The sequence below is a fragment of the Oryctolagus cuniculus genome, chromosome 1 (genome assembly GCF_051225735.1).
Source record: "Oryctolagus cuniculus isolate XC-2025 breed Fujian yellow rabbit chromosome 1, ASM5122573v1, whole genome shotgun sequence".
In the NCBI taxonomy this organism is placed as follows: Eukaryota; Metazoa; Chordata; class Mammalia; order Lagomorpha; family Leporidae; genus Oryctolagus; species Oryctolagus cuniculus.
The window spans coordinates 214,578,845-214,591,215 of record NC_142867.1 but is presented as its reverse complement, the minus strand read 5'-3'; the positions used below and the strand labels follow the sequence as shown (position 1 = coordinate 214,591,215).

Sequence of the window (12,371 nt, the reverse complement as noted above, 5' to 3'; positions counted from 1 at the left end):
TGTTATTTTCTCATAATATGCATTTTTGACAAACTGAAGACTTCTCTAGGTGTCAATTTTGGTTTTTGATACTTAAATAAATGTTTCTTGCAATTGCATGTTCCATAAGCTGCTGGATATGCCCTTGTATTAGTCATTGACTGCAAAATAGTAAGAGAATAATAATGTAATCTAAAGGAATATATTAACGTAACATATTACAAGGTCAATTATTGCAGCAGAAGCCTAAAGACATTCGAACTGGAACACTCGTGAAAGCAGACGTTACAGGGATGCTCATGTAAGACTCGTTAGTCCAGGAGTGGACACAGTGATTACGCCTGCACCATCAAGGGCTAAGGAAGCGGTTATGAAGCCTGCTCTGGCCAACCTGGCTCCTGCTATAACTCCAGCAGGCATCTGGAACTGAGAGAACATCAGAGCAGCAGTCAACATTTGTGCTGGACCAAGGGTACCGCACACCTCATCAGGCGCCACTGCCGTGGGGGATGAAATCACTTCCCAGGGTCTGGGTGCCTTTATGACTGGCTTGTAAGCTGCTCTGATTGTCCTTAGGTTTTCTGACCCAAGATGGATGAGGAAGGGAGGTTAAATTGGAGAGCTATGCTTCATGCTCATAATCAAGTAGAAGCAATCATGAAAAGAAATGTTTATTTTCTGTATCTGGATTTCACCAAGCAGTTCATTCCTTATATAGCACGTGAGGGGCTATGATGTAATTTGTAAGCTTGGTCATTCAATCTCACTAGTAAATGTAAGAGTAATTTTTCTGAAAACATCATAAAATAGAATGTAGAGGAATGTTAAAAGAAATATCCTTAATGACTTAGTAAGATTTATTTGAAAAAATGCAAAAGGTTACATATTTTGAACAAAAATTTTACCCTGTGGATTTGAATACTTCTTCCCTTCAGAATTATCTTGTTTTTCCTCAATTATTGCTTTGGATCTATTTGCTCTGGTCTTCCCTAGAGCTGTGTCCATGATCTTGTTGGATCCAAATGACCAGTTTGGGTCTCCATTGTCTTTGGTTTTCATCTTTTTTCCATTCCTCTCAATTTTATCTCCTTATCCTCTTCCTCTGAACACAAGGAGACTTTATTCACTCACGCATCCATATATTAATGCATTCATTAGATTAGTATTGATTGTTAGGTATCAGAAATACTGTAGTGTACTTGATAAGTCTTTGCTTGTCATGGGAAACACATTAGTTAACTTATAATTACAATAAAATGTAAGAAGTGTTATAAGAGTAGCAAGAATGAGTGCTCTTGAGCCTCCAGGGGTAGCGCAAACTCAATATAGGCAGAGAATAAGTAATGGTAAGTTGTATGTAAACAGTGAGTAGCCATAACCAGTTGAAGGTTACTATGGTCTGTGTGTTTGTGTTGTCCCAAAGTTCATTTTAATTAATATGAAATTAATGATGGCACAGCCCTGTGAATGGGAACACCGGCCTTATAAAAGATATCTGCGAGAGCTCTGTTCCCCTCTGCCATGTGAGGTTACAGTGAGAAGGCAGCCATGTCCACGAGAACCGTTATGTCTACAGCAATGCCTGCTACAACTCCCGCACTTTGGTCTGTGACTGACTTGCCTCCGGAGTTGTGAGAAATAAGTTTTTGTTGCTTATAACACCCAGTGGATGATATTTTGTTTTATAAGCCTGAACAGACTATGACAAAGGTATATGTATATGTGTGTGTGAGTTGGGGGTTGAGGGAATGGAGTGGAGTCAGGATGGGAAAAGAGTGTTCTACAGAAAAGCGATAGCATGTATGAAGGTCTGAACCAAGCAATTGTGATGCTTCCCTAAAAGTGCACTGGAAGTTTTGTTGATTGAGTTGCCATGTATCTACAGGTAAGTTTGCAGATGCCACATTTAACTCATGAAAGGACTTGCATGCCAATTTAAATAATTTGGACTTTACCCTGCAGCAAATGCATCAAGAGCTTTTTGCATGAAAAAAAAAAAAAATCTCTTGGCTGCAACCCTGACTTCATTGTATAAATATTCCCATCATGTCTGCTTTCAGGCTGTTAAAATAAAGTCCTGACTATGGAGTTGGAAAGAGTTGTTCAGAATGACAATATTTGGAGGATTCCCACCATACAGACACCAGAGATAGAGAGAAGATCTAAAAGTTTCTTTCTAGATGGGAACAAATTACTTACAAGAAAAATAACCAGACTCATATTAAACTACTCATTTCCAAAACCAGATGCTTCAAAGGAGCGAAATCACATTTGTAGACAAGAGAAATGCCACTCAGGAAATCTATATCCAGTTAATATATTTTTCAGCTATTCAGGTGAAAGGAAAATTATTAATGATATACAGGCCTTATGACTCCATCACTCAGTATCTCCTCTAAGGAAATATATTAAGGGACTCTTAATTCAATCAGAAAGAGACTTTAAAATGAGTATGAGGATTCATGGAAAATGGCATGAAAAGATAAGTTTATTTGGTTCAAAAAGCTTCTGAAATCCATGCATAGTTTTTTCCTAATATACATTTTCAAGAGCTTTTGGAAGAGCCCTCATACGTGTTAAATCTAAAGGGATAATAATGGAATGACTGTGAGTTTTGTCTAATTCTCTAAGAATCAAAAGAAAATCATTCTACATGGAGACACCTCATAACATTGGCGAGGTAAACAAGATAAAAGCCTTCACTGGAGGGTCTAAGATCCCCCATGGACTGGGGAAACAAGAGGAATAAACAGAGCACTGTAATCTGTTGAAAGAGTAAGTATCTGGCTTTAAGTTAACAGTTGAAAAGTAATTATCACAAAAAGTAAGGAAATGGAAAAAGAAGAAACAAAAAAGTAAAATGAAGAGAAAATGTAAAATCAGTTGTTATACAAAATATTAACAGGGCTAAATCCTCCTATTAAATGAAAATGTGTGAGTACAGTAAAACCAGGTATATGTTGTTTATAGGAAAATGAAAATAATACAGACAAAGAGAATCCAAGTAAATGGAAATACAAAGAAAGAAGAATTACCAATATTAATCCACCAAATTTAAGGTTAAAAGCATGACAATAGGAAGAATGACATTTTATGTTGGTTAACTCAAGAGGATAAAGTGATATGAATCATTACAGCTAATAGAATATACCTGAAGCCAATTACTGAATGCAAAATTGTTAAACAGAGAAGAATTTGATAAAAATAATTATGAATTGGGTTCATCTAGTAGAAAATTATGTTAGGAAACAAAATCAAGTCAATCATGTGTGGATAGAAGAACTATTAAGGTCATGTGAGCATTAGCTAGCAAGTAAATCAAGCCTTTATCAGAGAAAACAATGACTGCATGGGAATTCCAACCAGATTATAGAATTGTGTTCAATTCTAGACATTCCTGAAGCTTATTTACAACCAGTGAAGGGTAAACATAAAGATAAAGGTTATGGAAGTCAGGATCAAAAAAAGCTGAAAATCAGAGCTTTATCATGTGAAGAGGAGAAACTTATAGGGAGTTAGGGTACTTGTCTCCAAGTATTTTAAGGGCTGTCTGATCGATTGAAGGAGTTGAAGATCAGTTGTTGAAAGTTATAAGACAAAAACTTAGTTCTCTCTAGCTCAAATGTTTAATAACTGGGGAATCTACAGTGGGATGAAGGAATGAATTCAAGTAGGAAAGGGATATGTCTGTCAAAAATGTTGTAGAAAAGATTCTTTCATTGTGGGAGAGTTTAAACAATTGTTAAAGTTGTTTCCAACTCAACATTTACACACACACACATACACACACACTGTTTACAATTCCATCTGTGGAAAAAAATGGTAGCTAATCCTGGAAAAATGAGTTTGGGACATAAAGCATATATTCTTCTAAATTTTGGCCTAATTAAAATCATTATGTAGCTTAGCTGATTTAAAATTTTAACAACATTTTTGTCAACTAGACTTTCTTAAGAATAATCAATAATAAGAGACTGTGAAAAGGTATAAGTAGATATTCAAGAAAGGATCAGTTAAACAATTAGGGGAGCTTTCCAGCTTTTGAGGTTGGGGACATAAAAGAAATCGTGATAGAGCCACATCAGGTGAAACAGGTAAGAAACCAGACTGTGAAGATACAGCCAGAATCAGACAGGTTTGGATTTAAATTCTGGCTCAACCCCTTTTTAGCCAGGTAACTTTGGGCAAGGTACTATTCTCCCCTTCTCAAGCTGACCTGGATGTAACAGGATAGTCTGAGTTCCTGACTTCATGGAGCAGTGGGGAGAACTGAGAGAGAGAAGATAAATAACTCAATAATCAGTTGGCCTGGACTTTGGTATATAGTCACTCACTTTCCATACATAGGGAAAGAAAAAGTGAAAGGAGAAAAAAATCATTGAAAAGCGCAGCATCATTCCAACAATTAAACCAGATTATACATATTCCCCACAGACACTTTGAAAGAGGAGAAGACAGACTCACTGCTGTTTCTCTATTAAAATAATTGAAGTCTTACGTAAGAAAGGAATAGGGCAATGCCTGCTTGGCAGATGATTAATGTAAATACTAAACATAAATATAGTGTACGGAAGGCATCCTGTGTGCAAAAAGATATTTTACTTCCACAAAAGAAGTTACAAAAACCAAAAAGTACTGAAATTCTAGTCTCTGTGTTCAAGTAAGAAGGAAATAATACAAAGATAAAATGATCTTTAAAAAGTCTTTCATCACTCCTAAAGTGAACTAGTGATTTCCTTTGGCATTCACTCAGAAATCAAGAGACATAAAGAAATATGTGAGGACGTAGGCCCTCCCATTGAATTCAGGATGCTGTGCCTGATAAGAACACCTTCTTTGCTCAACTAAAGAGCTAGCGGCAATTTCTTTAAAAAATACTGCCCTTTAATGCAGTGAACACATGTTCAACCATTATCTACCACATGTTCAGGTAAAACCACCAGCTTATGACAACTGCTATTCATTTTCTTACATGTATCAAAGACTTCATAAAACTGTTTTTTAAAGACTAGGAAATTCACTATTATGGCTAGTTTGTCCGCCTTTTTTTTTTTTTTTTTTTTTTTTTTTTTTTTTTTTTTTTTTTTGACAGGCAGAGTGGACAGTGAGAGAGAGAGACAGAGAGAAAGGTCTTCCTTTGCCATTGGTTCACCCTACAATGGCCGCCGCGGCCAGCGCGCTGTGGCTGGCGCACCGCGCTGATCTGATAGCAGGAGCCAAGTACTTCTCCTGGTCTCCCATGGGGTACAGGGCCCAAGCACTTGGGCCATCCTCCACTGCACTCCCGGGCCATCCTCCACTGCACTCCCGGGCCACAACAGCTGGCCTGGAAGAGGGGCAACCGGGACAGAATCCGGCGCCCCGACCGGAACTAGAACCCAGTGTGCTGGCGCCACAAGGTGGAGGATTAGCCTAGTGAGCCGCGGCACTGGCTAGTTTGTCCCTTTCAAAATTTGTTTATCATCAGTCCTGGCCCAGCCCTGGCTGTTGCAGGAATTCAGGAAGTGAATCTGTTGTTGGAAAATCCTCCTTCCTGTCTCTCGCTGTTGCTCTGCCTTTCAAATAAAAATAAATAAAATGGAAACAAAATTTGTTTATCATCAGTATAAAAGGTAGAAATGAGGATGCTTTCTAGTGTGCTTTGTTCCTGTCTAATTTAGGTTTTAAGAGCAGTACCTTCGACACAGTAAATTCTCAATGCTTGAATGAATTAGTGGGCAAACAATTGAAGGCTAACAAAGATCAGTTATCAATTAAAAGTACAAACTAAATTTTGGAACCTCAAATGACAGAGAATTGACAAATTTCTTTTTCATTCCTTCAGTTTGGTGATAATTATTTGACAGACTCCCAGAATAATAGAGTTTTACCTGTAACCAGGCGTGTTAAATACCTCTGAGTGAGTCACTTGGAACCAGTAGCATTCTTAATTTTAATACTTTAAATCTTTGTCCTTTAAGTGAGCTGGTAAAATTAAGTCCTGGCACTTAGCCAAGTACAGAAGGGATTAGGCCTGGAATATATATCACAGGAAGTCAGTGCGATTTAAGCCTTAGAACACCGTACCCGGAGGAAGTTAACGGACATGAAAAACTTTCCTAATATCATCCTGAGGATTTCCGCACTCTGCTGGGTTAAGGCACCTCCTGCTACACGTTGGCTTCTAGGGAGCCTTCTGCAACACCCTTCTTGAATTCTGGGATGACCTTTTTAAAAGCATTTGATAATGATCCTATAAATGTTAGCCTGGAAGTTAGCAGTCTTAAACAAAACACCTCTTTTCCAAAGAAGGAACTATTGTCACAAATGAAGACCATGGTCAGCTCAATGAAGAAATATGGTATCTGCTTTCATCTATAAACAGACAATACAAGACCATGAATAGAATATTAAAAGGTGATACTATAAATTTGACTTATTTTGTAGACATGTATGGGATAAGACAGGCTAACAAAATTGAGGTGGGAGATATTATTTGTGCAATTCATTAGTGTTCTCGATGGCCTAATAAAGCAGTAAGTGAGGCTTTCAAAGATCTTCCTTCATATTCTATCCTGGGTGAGTAGGGTGCAAAGTCCTAGAGAGGGGCCATTCATTTTCTTTGGGACATCATGAAGTACGAGTGGAAATACGCATGCAGGAATCTAATTACATACACATAAGGTTCCAAGGGCATAAACAAAATTACTTACTTGTTAGGTTTTCTTTTTTATAATCTGAAGGGGAAAGGATAAAAATGTGTTTAAAGTGAGCATCCAGATATCTCATGTATTCTGTGAGAGAGTGTTAAGAAATGCAAGTTCTGGTTTAACTTTTTAATATGCAACTAGAAAACATTCTTTGCATTCAAATGTGAAAGAGCTGCAGCTTTGAAATTAAACCAGCTGTTAGGGATAACAATACAGCTGTTTACAAACTACGTTCATTAGAGCAACACGCAGCAATTCAGTTTTGTGAGCTCAGCATTTTCAAACATATGGCTTATTTTTGCATGCTTCAAAATCTGCTTCAAGGGCTAAGAAAGAGGACTTTATTCCTTGATTACCACTCTTCCGACAGCATATGAGATGTTTCTTAGCCATTCTGCTGCACATTCCAGAAAACACTCCAAGCCCTCATACAATCCCCTATGAAATAAAGTAAGATCTCAAGCAGCAGTTAAAAGTGCTATTTTCGATCAAATGGAATACATCTTTATACTAACCTGTGCAATTAGGATAGCATTAGAATTCTGGGATTAGGTATCCAAGATAGAACTCAAAAGAAATATTAGCAATGCCTCGAAAATTAGGAGCTTGAAGTTCACACTCTAGTTTCTTCAAAATAATAAATTTCTCTTAACCCCCAAAGTCTCGCGAGAACTCTATTACCTAAATACGGAAGTCGAGTACAGGCCCTGGCGTCCCAGTGCATGCTGGGAAGCTTGCCGCATTCTGGCTCCGAGAGCAGCTGCATCCCAGATCTGAAGAGTCCTCTGAGGGTCTTTTCCTCCATCGCCAGCCATTCTCTTGCACAGAAGAGCTCCTTTACTGCCACACAGTACTCTCTAAATATTGTATGGAGAACAAAATTAGATGACTTACGGCACGTGAAAGCCATATTTGCAGCGGAGCTTCGATTCAGTTTCCAAAATATCATCACAGTACATTGTTCTTGCAAAAGCATTTTTGTCAAGTTCCCCTTATTGTAAATTATGTGAGATTTTATGAAATATAGGCTATTAGTCTGCGAGATGAATAGCTCTTTTTTTAAATACATAATTATTCTATTGTGGAAAAGGATTCTCATAGTTTAAAGATAGATTAGGAATGGCTGCCATGTCTTCTGGCAATTTCATGCCGAAATAACTACAAAGGTGCCTAACAATTGCAGAGGAGTTAAAAACACACATGGTTGAAGTCACTCGTCGTCGTCAAGCAGAATCTAGCCTGGGGGATTTTTCTAGAATCTTGGAACTCATGGGCAAGGCTTGAGGAATGGAATCTGTCCCTCTGAAAGCTTTGTCTCTCAAAACAGATGTGCACCAGCTCCCTGGCAGAGGACAGGGGGGCACCTGGGTCCTCACCCAGCCCTTACTCTGGAGAAGGGGAAGCCTGTCCCACAGCCACCTGTGCACCTGCCTGGGAATTCCAGGGTAGTCTCTCTGTGCAGAGGAACCTGTTGTGTCATCAACATGTAATGTTACAAATGAAGGAGCCAAAGAAACACTAATTATACTAGTTGGAATATTATGAATCACTATTTGTTTGAGTTTGATAGAAAATAGGTCAAATGGCCTATTTTGAAATCTCAATGATTCCAAATAAAGCTACACTATAGTGGGATTCTTAATACAAAGAAATGAAAGATAATAACAGAAGTTAAAAGTAATAATAGCTGGTGTCCTTCATTCAATAGCTGAAGTGTTCAGAGAGGAAATTGCATGTGTACAGACATGTGTGTGGAGAAACATACAGCTGCACATCCATGCTACAGTGGTGTCTGGATACTTACACCCACACTCCTGCTTCTCCAGTGGACCAGCGTGGGTCAAGTGAGCCTACACAGCATGGAAGAGCTGTGCATATGAATGTCTTGGGGTGCAAGAAGGGTCATGAGTGCAACAATGGGATTTAGAATTTGGGGATAGCAGCAAGAGAAGGGGGCAGAGGGCAGCTTTTGAGAAGCTGAAGAATGTGAGGCCTGCTGCTTAGCTGCTGCTGCTTATGCTAGTCCCACCCCTGCTTGCCCGTGCACGCCATTTTATATTCAGACAGCACAGTTAAACTGTGGGACACAAGGAAAAAATATTCTGTATTCCATGTGCAGGAAGCAAATGCTCAGAAAAATTATTAGTTTTATTCTAAATGGAAGAGCACATTAGAGAGTGCTTCAGGGTTTGCTTTATTCTCATTGTCAGGCATTAAAGTGTAGGCTCTATAACCGAGTTTCTGACAAGGAAAAAAAATTCAGGGTGAAATGAAAAGTAGGTTAGTGTGAACATGGCGGTAACTGGAGACAAGTAGGTTAATGTGAAGATGATAGTTAACTGGAGAAAATAAAGACCACAAAGCAAAGCCAAGAGTAGAAAATTTAATCTTCAGCCAAAATTGGGAAGAAGTGGCACTCTAAGGAATAAGCAAATATTCAGTTTCTACCAACTGATTTTAGTGAATGCAGACAGGACGGGCCAGCAAATGAAAATGAGATCATGGTGTGAGCCGAGGGGGAGGGGCAGGGAAGAAATCCAAAGTACAAAAAATACTGCTTCCCAGCAAGAAAAGCTGAGCACAAACAAAACAGGAAATAATTAAAGGTGAACAGTAAGAAGATATTTTTGAGATGAAAAGAACAATGTTTAAAGCCTACTGTCCATTATTTTTTATTTTGTTTAATATCACATGAAAGAAAATAATGGAAAGAGATAATCTCCAAATAAGTTTTACAGATACTTCCAGTCTCAACAAAGAAGGAAATGATATTCCTATCATTCGCAAGAGAAAAAAAAACACTCTTTATAGAGAAGTAGAAGTCAGGACTGCTTTGTGATTCCTCTTATAATACAGTAAACAATTTTTTTTATTAAGTGCATAGCACTTGAGGAGAATTGAGTGTAGCATAAGACTTAAATATTTAGTTAAAACTAAATATGTAAGATGCTGGAAGGCTTATTTTGCATGTAATGTAAAACACACTGATTCCAGACGAATGAGAACAAAGGATGGATGATCAAGAGAGAAATCAAACTTGTTTTCAAGAAAAAGACTTTTTTTTACTAAACTGAGGACAGTGAGAATCAAGGATCAGTAACAGGGTTTATCCAAGTATTTGTTTATACATGATTATGGTAGCAAATGTAAAATACTATAATATACATTATAATATCAAATGTAAACTACTAATAATGTTCCTAAATCAGAGCACCTGCAAATAAATAGAATTGAATAATAATAATCTAGTTTATGTTTCCAAATAAAGTTTCAAAGAGCAGGTGTGGAAGATTCAACACAGTTACCCTAATGTAATTAGGCCTATCCTGAATACCCCATTTTTTAAATTGTAAGCTTCCCCCTTCTTGGCACTCCTGGCCTCCCCTACCCCACAGCTCATTTTTTCTTTTCCCATGACATGTCACACCTTCTAAGGGTACATATACATTATTTGTTATGTAATTTAATCTATCCCAAATGCCTAGAATAGTGCTTGTGGCCTAGTAGATCAATAAATATTTGTTAAATAAGCAAAATTCCTTGTCATTCAGGAAAAGGGGCACACATTATCAAATGACTGTTAATACTTAGAAGACCACAGGCAACAGTATGCTTTTTAGAATCTTGTGAGGAGAAGTAGAATGTAGAACAGTTGGGGACCTCTGAACCACACTGAAGGATAAACACAAGCAGAAACTTGTTTTTTTTGTTGTTTTGTTTTTTTTTAATTCACAGGCTTTTATTGGGGCTCCACTCCCAGGTGAGGTTCCCTGGTCCCAACAGAGTGGGGGCCAGGGAAGTCACACGTCAGAGATTGGGAGAGCTCCTTTTATAGATTCAGGGCATGGGGGTTAAAGGTCGAAGTGGGTCTGATCCTCATTGGTTGACCTTTAGGCACCCGCAGGGACCTTGACAAGGACTTTCTTCCCCGGAAGTAGGCCTCTCCATTCCCGGAAGTGTAGGCCTTCCCTCCTTGTGGATCCCAAAGCTACCATCCCGACCTTTTGATGATAGGAAAGGGGCGACGATGAGTCTCTCTGGCTACTTCCTGCTGACTGGGGACATCGTCTACAGGGGCCTGCTGGGGGTATCTTGGGGCTCCGCAGGGACAGGCATGTATGGATGGAGGAGCATCTGGTTGACTGCCTGGTTGCTGAAGGCCTTGGTTCATTCCATTATCACCTGCTGTAAACACTTAAACAGACACTGTAGTATACAAGTCAGGGTGAAAATAGCAACCAATGATCCTAAGAGTGGCATTAACCAGGTAGCAAAAGGATTTCATAGAGGACAGGAAATGAGGGGGGGGTCTCTGGACCTTTGTGAGGATTGTTTGATGGATGTGGTTTAAATCTGATCCCAGCCAAGACCAAGAGAAAGGCCACTCAACTTTTGTAGGGAGAGGGGTTTGTCTGTAGAGAAATTCTGAATAATCATGCAAATTAAGTGGAGGAGAGGACCATCAGTACACACAGGTTGGTAGCAGAGCCACTAATGTTAGAGTAGAGGCTATGATTACAAAAGAATGAGACCCAAGTGGGCTAGACAGGGAATAGAACAAAGGACAGAATCATTATTAGAGGACCCAAGAAAGATACTATCTAAGCCACAACTAAGTTTTCTGATTGAGAGGCAAATAGAACCTGACAGAAGGGGGCTTGATAATAATCTGGTGGGCTTTAGGCCTTATAAGTTAAGAGGCCCAGACCTGTCTGTCTCTTCACATAGGGTACATCCTAAGGGAGGTGTGAACCTCCTTGGGAAGGCACCCTGTTGGGTGGTCTAGGAGGTCTGGGAGGAGAATTGGCCAGGTGAAGGCAGGTGACATCTCTAACAGGCAAGGAAAGTCACAGTTCTGTAATGTTGCTGACCCTACTTGGCCGTCCCCTCAGCTGCGGTGGTCACTTTGGAAGCTGGCCGGAGGCATCACAATACCAGATTTCAGGACATACTACAGGGCAGTTATAATCAAAACAGCATGGTACTGGTACAGAAACAGATGGATAGACCAATGGAACAGAATTGAAACACCAGAAATCAATCCAAACATCTACAGCCAACTCATATTTGATCAAGGATCCAAAACCAATCCCTGGAGTAAAGACAGTCTATTCAATAAATGGTGCTGGGAAAACTGGATTTCCACGTGCAGAATCATGAAGCAAGACCCCTACCTTTCACCTTACACAAAAATTCACTCAACATGGATTAAAGACTTAAATCTATGACCTGACACCATCAAATTATTAGAGAACATTGGAGAAACCCTGCAAGATATAGGTACCGGCAATGACTTCTTGGAAAACACCCCAGAAGCACAGGCAATCAAAGCCCAAATTAACATTTGGGATTGCATCAAATTGAGAAGTTTCTGTACTGCAAAAGAAACAGTCAGGAAAGTGAAGAGACAACCAACAGAATGGGAAAATATATTTGCAAACTATGCAACTGATAAAGGATTGATAACCAGAATCTACAAAGAAATCAAGAAACTCCACAAGATCAAAACAAACAACCCACTTAAGAGATGGGTTAACAGACACATGAAAAAATGTTCAAGATCACTAGCAATCAGGGAAATGCAAATCAAAACCACAATGAGGTTTCACCTCACCCCAGTTAGAATGGCTCACATTCAGAAATCTACCAACAATAGATGCTGGAGAGGATGTGGGGAAAAAGGGACACTAACCCACTGTTGGT

At 39.0% G+C, this 12,371-nt stretch overlaps 1 protein-coding gene and 1 long non-coding RNA gene across 4 annotated transcripts in view; one reads left to right on the top strand and one right to left on the bottom strand.

Moving 5' to 3' along the window:
• Positions 1–12,371, bottom strand: part of MUSK (muscle associated receptor tyrosine kinase) — a 103,012-nt gene that overhangs the window by 10,347 nt on the left and 80,294 nt on the right. For 2 of the 3 annotated variants that reach the window (XM_089301533.1, XM_051843297.3), the window contains 2 exons: positions 7,350–7,525; positions 6,672–6,695 (listed from right to left, as the gene is read on the bottom strand). In XM_089301533.1, the coding sequence (XP_089157659.1) occupies positions 6,672–6,695; positions 7,350–7,525 (200 nt within the window). The remainder of the gene's footprint in view (positions 1–6,671; positions 6,696–7,349; positions 7,526–12,371) is intronic. The other variant, XM_051843304.3, reaches the window with a different exon arrangement.
• Positions 1–12,371, top strand: part of LOC149128855 (uncharacterized) — an 84,996-nt gene that overhangs the window by 36,872 nt on the left and 35,753 nt on the right. The window lies entirely within an intron of this gene.